The sequence below is a fragment of the Drosophila persimilis genome, unplaced genomic scaffold, assembly GCF_003286085.1.
Source record: "Drosophila persimilis strain 14011-0111.01,24,50 unplaced genomic scaffold, DperRS2 tig00000735-arrow-arrow-pilon, whole genome shotgun sequence".
In the NCBI taxonomy this organism is placed as follows: Eukaryota; Metazoa; Arthropoda; class Insecta; order Diptera; family Drosophilidae; genus Drosophila; species Drosophila persimilis.
Genome location: NW_020825346.1, coordinates 340963 through 358990, shown reverse-complemented (window position 1 = coordinate 358990; position 18028 = coordinate 340963). Strand labels below are relative to the sequence as shown.

The following is an 18028-nucleotide window of genomic DNA, read 5'->3' as shown; positions in this document are numbered from 1 at the left end:
TCTGGGCGTGGCATGTCTTTTCGTGATCGGGAAAGTCCTGCGAATCGACTGCCATTCTAAAAAAGGACATCAATTTTTTCACGATTTTCTCAAAAAATCATGATGGTTACATCATTAAATTTTCAATAAATCGGCCTCATTTTCGAAGTCAAGATTTTGATGCCAATCGACAGTCTGGGTTCCTAGGATCCCGACAGAGTAGGTCCTTCACCGATCTGGCCCTATTTGTCCAAGATATAGCCTTCCAAAGATTTGGATTTGCGTATCTTTGAAATACTGGTTTTTTCCACAAGCTACACACTTGATCATAATAATAGGTACACCTTGAAGCTTTTCATTAATAATTAGTTTTATCGTACTTTAAGTGTTGAAAACAAAATTTTGTTTGGTATGTTTTATTTGTCAATGTATTGCAGTTCCGTGACAAAAAAATGAAACAGGGAAACCGCCGAATAACAGAGCTTTAAGCGAAATTGCGAGTTGACATCACATTATGGCTGATCAAAATAATAGGTACAGTGTCAGTAAATTTTGAATATCAAGTGAATAATTTGGAAATTCTTGACTATTTGGCAATTAAACATCCATTTCATTTAACAACAGTCTAAATATAAACAAATAATTATTTTTTTTCTTACAAGAATAGGCCGAAAGTCTTATTGTACAGCCCAATTGGCTCTTAGTCTGGAAAAAGAAGGCCAATATCTTCGGGCCATTGCCAGATTAATGAAAAGGTCTCATAATTTTATTACAATGCTTTAAAAATTAAAACCTAGTCAGGAAACTCGCGGAAAGCCACAGAAAACAACCATAACACTTGACCACTACATACTTTTCTTTGAGAAATAAGGACCCATTTAAGTCGTCAAAGGCTATTGCATCAGAAATTGCACTAGAAGTTAGTGCTCCAACGATCCGTATACGGCTACAACAAGCCAGCCTTCCAAGGAGAATAGAAAGAAAGGTCCCACTTACGCGTCAAAAAAATTTAGCCATGGGGCAAACTTTTGCTAAAGATCATAAAGACTGCGCAGGATGCGCCGGAGAGAAAAAGTGGAGAAGCCTTTTATGGAGCGACGAAACTAAAATAAATTTATTAGGGAATGAATGTGAAAGCAATGTAGGAAGCCCTAAACGAAAGAATTTTGATCCATGTTTCAAACAAAAAATTTCTCAAACATGGAGGTGCCAGCTAAAGACATGGGGCTGCTCATCCTGGTACGGCGTAGGTCCATTTTTCCTGACAACGAACAGAATGGACGCTGAGCAATACAAACCCAGATTGCAGACAGTTATGCTACCTTATGCTGAAGAAAACATGAGTTTCCATTGGGTATTTAAGTAATATAACGACCCAAGACACACATCTAAGCTTTTGACCAACATTTTTGAGGACCAAACAATAGACGTTTTAAAGTGGCTTCCTAAATTTTCCGACTTAAATCCAATCGAAAACTTGTGGGGAGATTTACGAAACAAAATTAGCTAAGTTTTCATTTTCAAATAATCAAAAATTATGCGAGGGCGTCCAAAAATTGTGATATGAGACACCTGCCAGACGCTTATTACAAGTACGCCAAAAATAATTATAAAGGTGACAAAAAATAAAGGTGGATACATCGGATATTAACTATAAATCCCATTTATGCAACAAAAAAATAATAATAATCAGTTAAAAAACTTTTTTCATAACAAAACTTGAAGTGTACCTATTATTTTGAGCAGCCTGACATTGACTCTGAAGTACAAATTGCTCTCTTTTCTTTTATAACATTATCCTATAATATAATAAAGTTTTTTTTATTGAAAACAAATACTGTTGGTATAATTGAAAACTAATTTTAAGTTTCAAATATTGAACACAACTGCGTTTTGTTATGTTAAAGTTTACGTAGATGTGTGTACCTATTATTATGATCAAGTGTGTATATCTCGACTAAACAGCTGCCGATCTGGTCGTGGCATGTCTTTTCGTGATCGGGAAAGTCCTGCGAATCGACTGCCATTCTAAAAAAGGACATCAATTTTTTCACGATTTTCGCAAAAAATCATGATGGTTACATCATTAAATTTTCAAAAAATCGGCCTCATTTTCGAAGTCGAGATTTTGATGCCAGTCGGCGGTCTGGGTTCCAAGGATCCCGACAGAGTAGGTCCTTCACCGATCTGGCCCTATTTGTCCAAGATATAGCCTTCCAAGGATTTGGATTTGCGTATCTTTGAAATACTGGTTTTTTCTAAACGCTATATCTCGGCTAAACAGCTGCCGATCTGGGCGTGGCATGTCTTTTCGTGATCGGGAAAGTCCTGCGAATCGACTGCCATTCTAAAAAAGGACATCAATTTTTTCACGATTTTCGCAAAAAATCATGATGGTTACATCATTAAATTTTCAAAAAATCGGCCTCATTTTCGAAGTCGAGATTTTGATGCCAATCGACAGTCTGGGTTCCTAGGATCCCGACAGAGTAGGTCCTTCACCGATCTGGCCCTATTTGTCCAAGATATAGCCTTCCAAAGATTTGGATTTGCGTATCTTTGAAATACTGGTTTTTTCCACAAGCTATATCTCGACTAAACAGCTGCCGATCTGGTCGTGGCATGTCTTTTCGTGATCGGGAAAGTCCTGCGAATCGACTGCCATTCTAAAAAAGGACATCAATTTTTTCACGATTTTCGCAAAAAATCATGATGGTTACATCATTAAATTTTCAAAAAATCGGCCTCATTTTCGAAGTCGAGATTTTGATGCCAGTCGGCGGTCTGGGTTCCAAGGATCCCGACAGAGTAGGTCCTTCACCGATCTGGCCCTATTTGTCCAAGATATAGCCTTCCAAAGATTTGGATTTGCGTATCTTTGAAATACTGGTTTTTTCCACAAGCTATATCTCGACTAAACAGCTGCCGATCTGGTCGTGGCATGTCTTTTCGTGATCGGGAAAGTCCTGCGAATCGACTGCCATTCTAAAAAAGGACATCAATTTTTTCACGATTTTCGCAAAAAATCATGATGGTTACATCATTAAATTTTCAATAAATCGGCCTCATTTTCGAAGTCGAGATTTTGATGCCAATCGACAGTCTGGGTTCTTAGGATCCTGAGGGAGTAGGTCCTTCGCCGATCTGGCCCTATTTGTCCAAGATATAGCCTTCCAAAGATTTGGATTTGCGTATCTTTGAAATACTGGTTTTTTCCACAAGCTATATCTCGACTAAAAAGCTGCCGATCTGGGCGTGGCATGTCTTTTCGTGATCGGGAAAGTCCTGAAAATCGACTGCCATTGGAAAAAAGGACATCAATTTTTTCACGATTTTCGCAAAAAATCATGATGGTTACATCATTAAATTTTCAAAAAATCGGCCTCATTTTCGAAGTCGAGATTTTGATGCCAATCGACGGTCTGGGTTCCTAGGATCCCGACAGAGTAGGTCCTTCTCCGATCTGGCCCTATTTGTCCAAGATATAGCCTTCCAAAGATTTGGATTTGCGTATCTTTGAAATACTGGTTTTTTCCACAAGCTATATCTCGACTAAAAAGCTGCCGATCTGGTCGTGGCATGTCTTTTCGTGATCGGGAAAGTCCTGAAAATCGACTGCCATTGGAAAAAAGGACATCAATTTTTTCACGATTTTCGCAAAAAATCATGATGGTTACATCATTAAATTTTCAAAAAATCGGCCTCATTTTCGAAGTCGAGATTTTGATGCCAATCGACGGTCTGGGTTCTCAGGATCCTGAGAGAGTAGGTCCTTTGCCGATCAGGCGCCGGTCAGCTGGTGGACAGCCTTCATCGAGCGCACACTCGCTCATATGAATACCAGGAGAGTGACGTCGCATGAGATCTTCCTGGCCACCTGTGCGGCCTCCTAAAATGAATGGTATTCTGTTTAAATAAAGGGGGCTTAACAGGGCTAAGTTCGTACGGTATATTCTGAAAACGAGACAGTGTATTTCGGTATATTTCTATGGGCCAGACGTTTAATCCAACGAAAAAATGAGTCGTAATTTCTAATGTGCTACAGAAAACTGTGGATTCTTTAGTAGATAATTGTATCTGTTAGTGGGGTTTCTTTTAAATTAAATTAATTGAGGGGCCTAATATAAGGCTCGTATTTTGTACTCGTTGCATTTTCTGGACCGTTTTGCCTCTTGTCCATACCCACTTTTTCCTCCCATGATGTAGCAAATGTGTAGTTAACAACTACATCACATCTAAACAACACACCTTGCCCAGCTTGTCCACCTTGATCGATAGACCGGCGGTTACTAAGCGGCACTTCAAAAACTCGGCTTTGGCTGCGCGGTTCGTTTCTCTGTACACACGTTTCGCGGGCTACCGTCTACACATGACAATTCGTAAACAGTAAACATAAGAAATATTGCGCCGGCGTATAGTGTTTTTAAGTGCATTAATAACAGCATTACGTGCACACGCACTTTTCTGACTGATATTTTTTTTTCTTTGCTGTGCAACTGTTCCGTTTCGTGGAAAGGAAAGGCACATCGAAAGTGTTTCAATTTTTCACTGCACCTGTCCTGTCTGTCGTCTCACCTGAGCGCGCTCGCACTTCAAGCCACAAAAGTGTAAAGTGCATGCGGCAGCAGTAGCCTCTGCGATCTTTTTGTTGTTATTCGCGTCGCTGATTCTGCGATCCCCGCGCCGCCAGCACCGTCGCCGCCGCGAATCCAACAACAGATTCTCCGAAGCAAGAATTTGCGCGCTTCTTTGTGATTGTTGCCGCGCTCTAATTGCAAGAGTTTCGCGTGTGTTGCTCTTTGGTTTTTGTTTTGTTTTTGTTTGGCTCTCCTTAACATTAATACTTGTGCTTCTTTTGGACGCCCCACCGCACTGCAAATGAGGTAAATACATATACATTGTATTGTATACATATATGCAAGCCATTGGGATGTTCAACGCCTGTGTGTTCTGGCGCGAGTGTGTGTGTTCGAGAGTGTAATGTGACGCTTTATTTTGCCGTTGCTTGGCAGCCTCCTCCTTCCGCCAAACCGTTGGTTGGTATCTGTGTGTGTGTGTGTCTGCGCTTGTGTGTGTGTTTAAGCTGCTTAACGGGCGACACAATTTGTGAGAGAGCCGAGAGAGAGATATTATTAATAAATAATGCGTTAATTGTGCCGCGGCCTTCAATTGTTGTGACTCTTATTTCTGCTTTTGTTGTGTCTTGATTTGCTCTAAATATTTGTAAAGTCTAGTTCAAACGAAGAGACCAAGAAGAAAAGAAAGAGCAGAGGAAAGTTCTGCCTGTATGTGTATTCCTGTCGCTCTTAGGTAAGGATGCGAGTGAAAAGCCTGTCACCCTTGTCTCCGAGAAACGGACGGTAAGCAAAAGTTTTCACTGTCTCTGCGAAAGAACCGCGGGAGAGTGGTGGTTTCTCTGGCTGTCCCTTCTGAAGAAGGACCCCTCCGTTTAGGTTTCCACTGCTTGTCCCTAAAGGAAAAAGCAGTACGACTCTCTCTATCTCTGACATTTTCTCGTCCTCAGGATATAGCGGGGCATAGCTCTCTGTTTGAGCTCTCATATTAGAAAAATGAGGAAGAAAGTTCCCTGTTGCCGGAAGAAAGTTTTCCCGTACTGTCTTTCTGCCATTCCCTGTCCCTGTCTCTCCCACTACCCCCCATTATGATTGAACATCTGAATGACTGATTGATCATTGCAGCGACACCAATCTCTTATGCAATCCCCGCCAGCAATTGGGCATTCGAGAGGAGGCGAGGGATAGTGAGAGCACCTGGCCGGCCGAAAACGCCTGTGGTGAGGCATGAGGCAGCCAGCGGCAGGGGCAGCGGCAGTGGCAGTGGCGGCGGCAACGGAGACTTTCAAATGACTGAAGCCTGAGTTGTGGGCCAATCGGTTAATTGCATTTCCTGGCCAAAGCACAAGCCCCGTCATCCCCATCATCGTAATCATCATCATCGTTGTGGTTCCCATCATGATGAGGCGTTAATTGTGGTTTAATTACCCGGACAGTTGCCTGCGGAATGGCCTAACAGCCGCAACCGCAGCCGCAGCCGCAGTTGCAGTTGCAGTTTTGGTTGCAAATTGCAAAATGCAAAATGGAAAATGCCAATTCAAGTTGCGCGTATCTCATATATACACAAAATTGAAATTATAATGCAGAAAACTGAGGCTGCCTGCCGCCTGCGGCTGCCCAAGGCACATACACACACACACACACTCACACAGGCAGTGCCACTGCCACAGAGCCAGAGCCAGGCTCCTTTTGTAACCCAAGCCATCGAGGACGGGCTCCAGCTCTTGGCCTGGGCAACCAGTTCGCCTCGCCGCCCAGTTAGCCTCAAATGGCATTTCTGCCAGGCGGACAGACGGACAGACGGACGGACGGACGGACAGACAGACAGACAGGCAGGCGGCGGCGGCGACTCTCGGACTGGTTGGATTTTCTTGGCTGCTTGTCTGGCATTTGTAGGATAAGCCAAGCCGCCTTTCCAGTCAGCCTTCCTGCCTTCCTGGCCCCCTCCGCCCAATAAACAAACGACTGCTGGCTAAGCGGCGGCGGCTGCTGCTGTTTCTGCTGTTGCTGATGTTAATTTTTATAATCGGTATTTGTAGACCATTTTGGAGGGCCCAGAAGAACCCCCCTAGATCCCCAGGCAGATCCAGTTACCGAGTTTACCAGTTTTCCCAGTGCTACACAGCTGTGGCTCTTGGATTTTGGTATTATATGTTGTGTTGTCTAACGATCTATTAACTTTCATAGCAATAAAAAAAGAAGATGTCTTTGCAGGAGAGAAAAATGGCCTGGACAACTTTCGCTGCAGCAGAAGTCGGCCTGGCCTGCCTTCCGCAGCATCTGAGGCTCTCCTCTGTCGAAATGATGATCGGCAGCTAGCAGCCAGCAGCCGCGCCCTGCCAATCCAGTTTCTGGTGCAGCTTCAACGCCAACTTCCACTCCCCCGACTGCTGCAAGACTCTTGGCAGCTGGGCCTCCTCCATGTGGCAGCTGCTGCTGCTGCGCGTGGGCCCAACAGAGGAGGCACTACTTCAATTAAAACAACTGCCAACTGCCAACTGCAACTGCCACTGCCACAAAAATGAAACCGAAACCGAAACAGCGACGAACGAAACATCAATTTATGCAAAACAATTCAATTTTTGCGCCGCCATTCAGCGGTCATTTACCTGTGCATTAGGGCCAACCGAAACGTACTTGAAAGCCAGTGTTTCGTGTCACGCCTCGAAAGCAAGAGCCAAAGCAAAGCGACAGCCGTGTTGCTGCAACGTTTCACACGCTGCAAGAGTGGGTGGGTGGGTAGCAGCAGCTGCAACGTCGTCTGCCACAGCAGGTGTGTGGGAATCTTGGCCAAAATAGCAAAAGTTCAATAGCAGCCACACAGTCAGCCAACAGTTGATTGAAGAGGCGATTGTTGCTGCCACAAGGCAGCTGGTGGCGCTGCTCGCGCTGGTGGCGCCTGTGGCAGAGCCAATTTCCATCTGACGCAATACGGCATAGAGTGTCTCTTTGGGCTCATCTGCCGCTCATCTGGCACGCAATCACAGAAAAAAAGCTCTGAATGATTCGAGGCGCAAAATGTAAATTGTTTTCAGTGGTTGATGATTACCCGCAAGAGCTGTTGCCACATGCCACACACACACATACAGACATGTGGGGCTTTTAATAGTAAATGGAGATCTGAAGATGGAGATGGGCCTACCATCCAAGGGCCAGGCATTGCATAAGGCCAGCCATTGCCGCTATCCTAATTGGCTGAAGGTGAAAGCCAAGGAGCCATACCCAGAGGTAGAGGTAGAGGTAGAGGTAGAGGTAGAGCCAATCCTTGGCGCATTGTTAATGTTCTGCAATTAAAATGAGGCAGAGTAAAAGTTTGTGCCCCCAGCTTTCTCCCAGACGAAGGAGCCCCGTTGGTGCAGCTGCCACACAGAGGGGACGCTTCCTTGCACACGACAACAGCAACAGCAACAGCAGCGGCAGCGGCAGCGGCAACACCAACAGCAGAGGCAACCGCTTTGGTATTTATGGAGTCGACTGGCTGCTGGCATCACGATTATGGCCATGGCTTGGCTCTGGCTATGGCTATGGCGCATCCTCCTCCTGTCTTCAGTCTTCTGTGTGCTTTCTGTTGTCTGCTGTCTGCTGTTTGGTGGCATAACCCACGTTTGACATTGCCTGCAAATTTGGCGATAAGCAACACACACACACGAAAGAGGAGGTTTCACCAGAAAAATGCCTTCCTGGGGACACACGAGGCAGCGCCAGAGCCAGAGCCAGAGCCAGATGGATTTGGGTATGGAATGGGGCACTTAGATTATCGACAATTTGTCACGTTGTCAGTCGTGCGTTTGCCTGATTGCAGCCAGGCAGCATCATCGGCGGAAGTAAAAGCATTGAAAGAGGCACACAGGTGCACCACAGCCAATGACTGAGCCTCTGAGGATCTCCAGTGCGATAGATGCGCATTCACGTGTCCGTCTGCTGTCTGCTGTCTGGTGTCTGGACAGAAAATTCAACAGAAATTTCTCTTTTATTTATTGTAATTTCATTTGGCAGCCAGCCAAGCCGAACCGAACCGAACCCCCTGCAAATATGGAAATTATTTGTGTTTGAAATCATCTCAAGGGAAAATACGTACAAGAAATACGTGCAAATATTCGCCTTTGCTCTGCTTCAGACACGTGAGCAATTAAAACGTGATTAATGACACTCACTACCATCCCCCCCCTTCACCCACTAATAATGGAGACGACACCCAGACTCAGAGGCACTCCAGCAGCAATCGTTAAAGCAGATCAACAAAAGACTTGGGCAGCAAACGCGATGATGATGGAATGCTATTCGACATTCGACGGTCGACATGGGGGACAAGAGGGGGCCCCCTCTGCCCCTTGGCATCTCTGAACCCCGACTGAGGCCTGGCTTTTGCTCCCATTTCGCATTTCGGCCTGAGAGGAGTCTCACCTTGCAACGTTTTCATATTGATTGTTTGCTACAGAATCGATGCACAGCTCCGGCCCAGCCTCAATCCTTTCATACACTCGAAAAGAAAGCTGCGATCTGCAACGATCTTATTCGGCATTCGGTATACTAGAAGCCCAATCGTAACAGGTAAATACCTGTAATTCAATGACATTGCAGGCCCACTTATCCCACATCCGTCTGCAATTTATCAGCGTGAGATTGATGGCAATTATCGGAGCAAGTCCGAACAGAGGAGCCTGCATGCTGCATGCTGCATGCTGCCTTTAGATTGACTCCGCCTTCAATCCCCCCCATCGAGGCACTGCTGAAAGACCTGAGCAGCTACTTAAAGGTATCCGTTTATCGATCAGGCAGGCGGAATGCCGTCCCGCCACTCCGTTTCGGTTGCTGGTGCTGTCGTTTCAACACTTAATAACAATAGAAAGAGAGCCGCAGTGGGGCAGCAACAGATATAATAATTATAATGATAATCCGTTTCTGTGGCCGCAACAAATTATTTGGCAGTTACAATTAAGTTTCAACAAACAACTGCAGCTACAACAGAGCTACAGCTACAGTCATAGCATTTTCTGCCCCCAAACGAAAGTCCGACTCTTTGACGGCCTTTCACCTGCGCGCGGCATCGTCCAACTGCTCCACCCCTCAACTTGACCCCTCCCTGCCCCGCTCCAATTAGTTCTAATGAGTTGTTGCTGCTCGCTGCTTGCTGCTTGCTTCTTGCTGTGGCATCTACATACACTTCCTGTCACGCCTCTGAGGCACTTTGTTGACACTTTCCGTACGGTTTCCGTTTGGCAATTGCTCAGCTCTCAGCTCTCGTCTTTCGTCTTTCGGCTTTCGGGTTGAAATTTAATTGAAAAAGTGCTGAGGCAGGCACCAGAAAAAAACCCAAGCTGCTTTGACCATTGGCTGCTGATTATTACTTTTATTTCCATGCACAATTTTTATGCTCAACATTTCCCCAGAAGAGCCCGCAAGAAGTGTCTCGCTAGGGAAAACCAAACAACAGAAAAAGAAAGGCGGTTTCGGACTCGTGGCCGCAGCTCTAAATACTTTTTTTGGTGCAAGATATTTAAAGATTGTTTTCCCGAATTAGAGATAGTATCGTTCAAGCGTGAATGTCAGTCCAAAGCAGCTGATTTTCTTTATTCAAGCAGTTCAATATATGTAACACTACACATTTAAAGACATCTACTAGTTGTAATCCACGTCATTCAAAGAAGATTGGTGTTCCAACCTGCTCCTAGTGCTCCTTTGGTCCGAGAAGCGAACTCCCAAATACATTGATGCTCGACTCTAAACTGGGACCAGAAACAAAATACATGTCGTTTGCGTGACTCGAGTAAGGGCATACAGTGCATACATTCTCTTTAGAAGTGCACAAGAGTAAATCTGCAAACCTACACTCAAATCGGCAATACCCTGGATTGAATCGAGGGTATCTCCAACATTGCTTCTTGTTTGATTTCATGTTTTGCGTCTCATCTGCCTAAGCAGCAGAAATGTAGCAATTATTTGAGGAGTGTTGCTTCTGTCATGTCTGCTGCTGGACATGGACTTTCTCTGTGTAAGTTTTTTGATAATTCGAGATGTTGTCTCGGTCTCGGTCTCGGTCCAGCATCGCAGTTCCAGTTTTCAGTTCATGTGAGTGTTTTCTTTTGCTGGAAGCTCACGTAGCATTACAATGTTGTTCGTTCTCTCTCTGCCACGCCCTCTGCGGGCATTACGAGCACTGCGTGACAAGAGCGTTAAGTGTTTTCCCATTGCCCCATTCAGATCCGACATTCGTTGGACTCGCATTAGCAACGATTCTCTTTAAATTGATAATCACGCCCCTCCACTGTACTGTACGTTCTGTGCTGGTCTTGTACGGGCTTTGTTTCATTTTCATTTCTTTTGATTGCAAAGAGTTTCACCTAAGAAGAACTGGGTCTCTGGCTGTCGATCGTGTCCGCTGTCTCTCCGGCTGACAGCGGGGAAAGCTGAGGAGTTCCGAACACACCTGGGATCTCCTGGGATTTTGAATGGTATATGGTATAAATTGATGAAATTGTGTCAGTGGAATACAATTTCCTTCTTTGAAAACTCTTACGCCACTGCATTCGATTGCCGATCGAACGATTGAATTGAATAACATACTCCATTCGCAGCCAACAATTATGTTCGATCACTTATCAATCAATTGAACTGTTGCCACTGATTAACTGAAGCAATTAGCCAACTCGAACTAAGTTCCAATCTGCCAGTCGCTAGAGACAGCCACAGGAACTACCTTTTGAACCGCCTCATGTCACATCTATTAAAAGAGCCATTATCCATTACAGTTGCATCACTACTCGTATTTTACTAAACATTTGCTCTGTTACAAGCGCGTCATGCATCAAGTATTGTGGCACATTGGGCGTAGATGGAGGGCTTCGAAGAGCATCTTGCGTGGGATCTTGATCTGACTTGAAGCTGTTGCAAGTCTGTGTTGTCGTTCTCTTGAGTTCTCTGAGAGTTCTCTTCCCCAACGTATGGGAGGACTGTCAACAGACTGAAGCTCTCGCCGCTCACGATCAGGTGGCTAGGGGAATAAGCTTTTGAAGAGAGGCGATCCTGCTCCGATTGGATCGACTGAAACCAGCTAAATACATGAAATCCTATATTAATCAATTATTTTCTGCACCACGAGTGTCTTTTCATTCCGAATCGGAGGTTTCATCATTAGACCTGTGTGTGCCGGCAATTATAAACGTTTTGATTCGAGTAATTGGGCGCCCGAGAGCGGAGTTACGTCAGTGAGCGAGCGAGGGTAACTGTGGCATGTGGCAACATCGGGCCAAACACCTTTCCCCCCCCCCTTCATATCGTTAGTGGGTTGAACTTTAGCTCTTGAATGGCCCATGGATCAGTCAGTACATAAGTGATTTATACGGCCAACAAAAATAAACTTCGAGCAGATCGGAGAGGGATTTTCTGGACTGGCAAGGGGAGGAGCGGGGGAGCCACCACTGGAAGTGCAATTTCAATAATAAATTTCTATAATTTTCTCGTTTCGTTTCCTTTCGTTTGGCTCGTTGCCGGCGTCGCTGCAAGTGAAGCGTAGAATTACGTGAAAAAGTGAAATTATGCGACGACACGACACGACACGACGCTGGTGAATGTGATCTCGGAGCTGTGGAAGTGGCAGCCAGAGCCCCAGCGCTGGAATGGAGTGGCAGTGGCGCGTGAAAGCAGTCGAAACCACCACACCGGCAGCCGCACCACCACCACCACTACTGCCACTGCCACTGCCAATGCCACCAGCGCCAGCACCACCACCAGCACCATCATCATCATCGTTGTCGATGCGTGTGACCCAATTTTCGGGGGGAATTTCGATTGCAAGTTCAAGTTTTGCTCACTTTGCATTCGGCTCTCCTCCATTCTGCGGCTCTGCCCTCTCCCCTCTATTCTCCTTCTCTGCTTCACTTCTGGCATCACTTGTCAGGCGTTGCACGTCGCCAATCGAGGAGGGGGAAAGAGGTGGAAGAAGGAGAGGAGAGCCACAGCCATAGCCACAGCCACAGCCACTCCCCTTTCCAATCACTTTCTTTAGCTTTCGCATGGAACACGCCAAAACGTTTCAATCGGAAATGGAAGTGTTTTCCAAGCGCGTAACCGATTGGTAACCCGTTATCGATTGATGTTCCGATAAATGCAGATCGGATATTTATTGAAAATAATATGAATCGATCAAAAATCTATACAAAACCCATACATATTGCAATGATACGATGCTCTTTAAGTGATCTGCTATGGGGAAAATATCCCAAAAGTACGGTTCTCAAGATCACAGAAGAGTAATGCTTTGACACCAGGAAAATGGAATAGAACCAATACAAGCCGGTCTTTAATGTCACCACGATCCACGCCAGAACTGTTTTTCCTTCATCTTGGAAGCGCTTTCCATGGACTCCACCGAGAAGAGTGTTATATCAGGGATACTGATATCCATTCACATTCCGTTCAACAAAAGTAATTGAAATGTTGTAGAGTCGATTGATCACTGAGTTTTGAGAGATGACACGATCCTTCTCCAAAGCGTACTACTCGCTTATGGGCCACCAGGTGTTGGGGGAGCTCAAGGCGTGAGAATGCGATGCGTGGGCTTGCTAAGACCTTGCTCGTGGAGCGCCGAGGGACCTTTGATCATAGCGTTTTCGAGGACTAATTAGAGAAGCTTCACCACAGTAGAAGATTGCAGAAGATCTCGCAAGAAGTACCCTAACCACACACAACACTCAGGTTTTGGACACCATTAGTCCAGATCAGGTCTTATGTTCAGCAAATGAAGCGATTCCTCTCTGAAATCGCCCCTGTGCTACTCGTAAATGAAATGGTCTGATGGCTTAGCCGCTTCTACAAAAACCTGTCCGCCCTTTGAATCGTTCGGACGAACCTAAAGCCTCCCGGGTCTTTGTTCTCTTCCCTGCAGCAGCCTGCCCTGAACCAGAACTGTCGACAGTGATGACGATGACAGCAACTTCGGCCTCGATATCGACATCGGCCTCGGCATCGACGGACTGCAGCAGCAGCATGCAGGGCTCCACAACTAGTTCGGCGTCCAGCGATGTGATGACCCTGACCACGACGGCCGCCTCCTCGTGGTGCGCCATCCCGACGAGCTCCAGGCTGCGGGTGCTGCGGCTGGTGCGTCCGCATCAGCGCCGCCTCCTGGCTGGTGGCCCGGAGCGTGCCAGCACGTACGGCTTTGCGGTGCGTGGCGGCCGGGAGCACGGCACCGGGTTCTTTGTCTCCCATGTGGAGCACGGCGGCGAGGCGCAGCTAAAGGGATTGCGGGTAAGTGAGGGGTGACTTTTCCGGCAGCTCTTCTGTGTTTCACGGTTCTCTTTCGCGGTTCCCCCTGCAGATTGGTGACCAGATCTTGCGGATCAATGGCTTTCGTTTAGACGATGCCGTGCACAAGGAGTTCATCCAGCTGGTGGGCAGCCAGGATCGGGTCACGCTCAAAGTGCGGGGCGTCGGAATGCTGCCAGTCAGGGAGTAAGTCAAAAATGATCCCAGATCTCTAAGGATTAATCCCTAACCGATCTAACCCAACCCCGAATAGCCAGCCCGAGGAGCGTCTGTCGTGGAGCGTGGTGAAGCTGCCCAGCGTCAGTGGTACGCCCTCGGAGAGCTCCTTCAAGACGGACCGAAGGAGCGCCAGCCGCGACATAAGCGTGGTGCTGCATGTGGCACCGCGCACCAAACTGGGCCTGGGCATCTGCAAGGGGCCGGAGTGGAAGCCGGGCATCTTTGTGCAGTTCACCAAGGAGCGGAGTGTGGCGCGAGAGGCCGGCCTGAGGCCCGGCGACCAGATCCTCAGCGTGAACAGCATCGACTTCTCCGACGTGCTCTTCAGCGAGGCGGTGGCCGTGATGAAGAGCTCCAGCAAGCTGGATATGGTGGTGCGCACCGCCGCCGGCTGTGACCTCTTTCCGGGCGAATCGAGCGGATACAACAGCTCCGCCAGCTCGGTGACCGGGGATCAGAGTCCCTGCTGGGCCGATGCTAAGTCCAAGCGGCTAACGGCTGTGCGTGAGGAGGCGGTTCCTGGCGGTGGTTCAGGTTCCTGGTCGCTGGCTCAAATCCAGGGCAAGCAGCTGAACAAGACAATCATCAAGCTGTCCGAGAATGGCACCTCCATCAACAATACGTTCATAGCCAGCCACTCTAGTTCCAGTTCCAGTTCGGCAACGGACAAGGTACAGTCCCGCACAGTACCAACACACAGCAGCAGCACCACCATGAAACGTAGTAGTCACCTGAGGACACCAACAGCAGCTGGAGCTGGAGCTGGAAGTGCAGCTGCAGCTGGAGGAGGATGTGCACCTATTCCACCCCCGCCGAAAGCAGGAATGAGCGAAGGTGGCGGACCAGGCGCCAGCGAAGGGGGTGCTGGGGGTAGCAGCCTCTCCAGTGCCATAACCGAGGAGCTCAAGAAGCGCAAAGAGGTGAGACTTGTGCCCATCAGGTAGGCGATTGCCAGGCCACTAATTCCAGAAACTATTCCAGAAGCAGCAGCAGCAACGCAACAATCGAGAAGTAAATGGAAATGCAGATCGCCATCAGATCGCTCACAATGACAGCAGCCACCGCAACAGCAGCAGCAACAGCAACAGCAACAGCTGTATTGGCAGCCATGCGGTTGCCCAAGTGTCGCACAGACAGCGGGGCAATGCAGGAGGAGGAGCAGCAGCAGCAGCAGGTGGAACAGCGAATGGAGGCGATCAGCACACAGCTCTGATGGATGAATTCAAGCGAGCGCACCAGCGTATGTTCAGGAACGGGTTCCATGAGAGCGAGCACAAGGTGAGCCAGCCAGCAGCTCCCAGCAGCCAGCAGCATCATCATCATCGTTATCATCATCATCACCAGCTACTTGTAAAGGTCAAGCGAGCCTCTTGGGCTGCACTGCACTTGTTGTTGGCCAGTTGAGCCCCCCACCCCCCTGGCCCCCACAGCCATTGTATGTAGTATTGTTGTAGATGTTACCTAATCAAACTGTTGGCCAATTGCTGTTTGGTGGAGAGCGGAGACGCGAGACTCAGCATGCCTCGAAGGGCTATCAACGCTTCGATTGTGGAGTGGCGTTCCCCATTCCATCGTGGCCAAGTGGAGCGCAGATAGCACTAAAACCACAGGGGGGGGAGCTGAACGTCTCTGTGGGGATCTCTGTCGGACTGATTGTTCGATCAAGTGCCGATTATGCCGATTAATTATGCTTTCAAGTAGTGTAGTGCAGGGAGCAGCTTTCGCAGTAGTCGATCGATGAGTGGTCGATCGACTCATAGAAATTGAGCAATAGATACTCCCCCGATGACAGTTGAATTGTTACCGATGTTAGCGACACTCTTTAACGCCCAAAACAAAAAATCAATCTCAACGGTCACCGTGGCACACGGGCATGACTCACGCCACGCGGGGAGGGGCACGGGCAAAATGTTGACAGAAGGAACCAAAACAAAAGGCAGGCAAACAAATGGCCCAAAAGCAAATAGAGGCGGGTACCGAGAGAGAGTGTGCAGAGCAGAGTTAGGGGACGGGGCGGGGCAGTGGCGCGGGGCAATGATTGTGATTCTGATTGTGAGTACTCCTCCTCAATGGTTTTATCTAATCGGGGGGCGCCGACGCGATGAGCGAACTGCGTCGCCAAAGAGCGCCCAGAGTCAGAGCCAGGTCGGGAGGCATCGGACAGCGGGCGCCCAGTCTTGCTGCCAGCTAGCAGCCGAACAGATTGATTGTGGCCCAAAGAGAAATGAGTAGTCTGCTACGTGTGAAGAACGGAGCGGGGCAAGCGGAGGGCAGCAATATGCCAACCATGCGACCCGTGACCATCGGTCGACCTCTGGTAACCATGTCCACCTATCAGGTACCTTTTGTGCTCCTGCTGATGATGATGATGATCCCAGCCTGTGGCTGGGGGAGAGAGTTCCGCTCACCCACCATCTAATGGAATTTGCTAATGCTTTTACTCTCGCTCTTTGCAGGAGCGCGGGGAGACACTGAAGCGCACCTCGATAATGCCAGACGATAGCTGCTATCGGAACATTACCACCAGCAACAGCAACAGCAACAGCAATGGCAATGGCAACATCAACAGCCGCACACCGCCACAGAATTCCAGTCAGAGTAGTGCCAGTGCTACGAACACGAATGGTGGAGCGGCCAGCAATGGAACGCCGGAACTTCCACCACCGGTAAGCCATATTGACCCAGGTCTCCAGCCTGTGCTGGCTTCCATTCCCCATCCGTTGCTAATAACCCACTCTCTGTCCCTTGCAGCCGCCGCAATTTGCCAATCCACAGCCTAGACCACAAATGCTGAGGCTAAGCAATGAAAATGGAAGCGGTGTTGGAAACGGAGCTGCAAACGGAAATGGCTTGGTATCCAAAATAAAACAGCCCATGTCACCGATGCGCAGTGCTAGCATCAGTGTGGGCGGCTTTCGACCGCCGGCCACACCACAGCCCGACTACGATGCCGTCCAGCTGCGCAGCAATCATGGAACCATATCATCCCCAACAGAAACATCCCCAGCAACAGCAGCAGCATCAATGCAGCAGCAGCAGCGACGAACCCTGCGTCTGGGCACAGTGACCATCGGGGAGTACGGCGAGCAGCGAACCAAGCGGGAGACACTGAGGAAGGTGAACGGCGGCAACGCGACCACGCTCAGCTCCAATGGGATACTGAAGAACGGTTCGAATCGGAGCAGCGCCAGCTTCAGTCAGCACGGGGAGAAGACCATCAAGTTTGGCAACTGATTCGCCGTACGCAGATCCGCGGCATCGCAGCGTAATTCCATCAATAATTTGTGCAATATGCTCGACGTGGGTTGGGCGGAGAAGAATTCGAGGAGAGTACAAAATTGGACATGCAGAGCATTCCCATATGCACTTATACCCATATTACATGTCTTTTTTTTATAATAATAATAGGAGTTTTTTTTTGCGATTTGTTGAGCTTTCGAAACGGAAAAGATGTACGATTAGTTTTTATTATTTAATGTACTCTGTAAATAAATATTCCACATACGCGTGTGTGCAAAACGAAGGCTTCCAATAAAACTGAACGCATACATTGATATAATAGATAATAGATATACTATAAAAGTATTCGTTTAACACCATTTGCTCAGATGTATATATATAGACAATGGCAGCACACATCCCACAACTGATAAGGGCACTGAAAAATGCCTCAACGCTTGCGTCAGACACCCGCAAATCCCAATTACATTTCGAGCCATAAAGATATCGGTCCGTGTACTGTCTACTGTACTGTCAATTGGTATCCCGACAATTGGTTGCTTGATATATCGATTTATGAGACATAAATCTTGGCCTCTGCAGTGGGAAACCCTAATTAGACAGGCCAGCACTGACACACCAAAATGTCTGGTAACTCTTGGCGTGGGAAAAGGGTCAAGGCATACTCTTTCGACTATACAATATCTACATGGGTTTCTATGGGAAAATCATACGAAATGCCTTCATGTACCTTCAATTGCAGTTTTCAG

General features: G+C 47.7%; 1 protein-coding gene across 1 annotated transcript; it reads left to right on the top strand.

Moving 5' to 3' along the window:
- The first annotated feature begins 4504 nt into the window (after positions 1 to 4504).
- Positions 4505 to 17576, top strand: LOC6599249 (uncharacterized transmembrane protein DDB_G0289901). The gene is made up of 7 exons (XM_026992466.1): positions 4505 to 4862; positions 13438 to 13802; positions 13873 to 14006; positions 14074 to 14959; positions 15021 to 15317; positions 16496 to 16705; positions 16791 to 17576. Exons 2-7 carry the CDS (start codon positions 13470 to 13472, stop codon positions 17271 to 17273), a joined length of 2343 nt encoding a protein of 780 aa, XP_026848267.1. The 5' UTR covers positions 4505 to 4862; positions 13438 to 13469; the 3' UTR covers positions 17274 to 17576.
- Positions 17577 to 18028: the final 452 nt, after the last annotated feature.

What these genes read in the sequence shown, in the direction of transcription:
- LOC6599249 (XM_026992466.1), top strand. Translation starts at nt 13,470, where the DNA reads ATGACGATGACAGCAACTTCGGCCTCGATATCGACATCGGCCTCGGCA. An exon ending in CGCAGCTAAAGGGATTGCGG is followed by an intron (nt 13,803 to 13,872) that starts GTAAGTGAGGGG and finishes TTCCCCCTGCAG; the next exon opens with ATTGGTGACCAGATCTTGCG. An exon ending in CGCCGGAACTTCCACCACCG is followed by an intron (nt 16,706 to 16,790) that starts GTAAGCCATATT and finishes TGTCCCTTGCAG; the next exon opens with CCGCCGCAATTTGCCAATCC.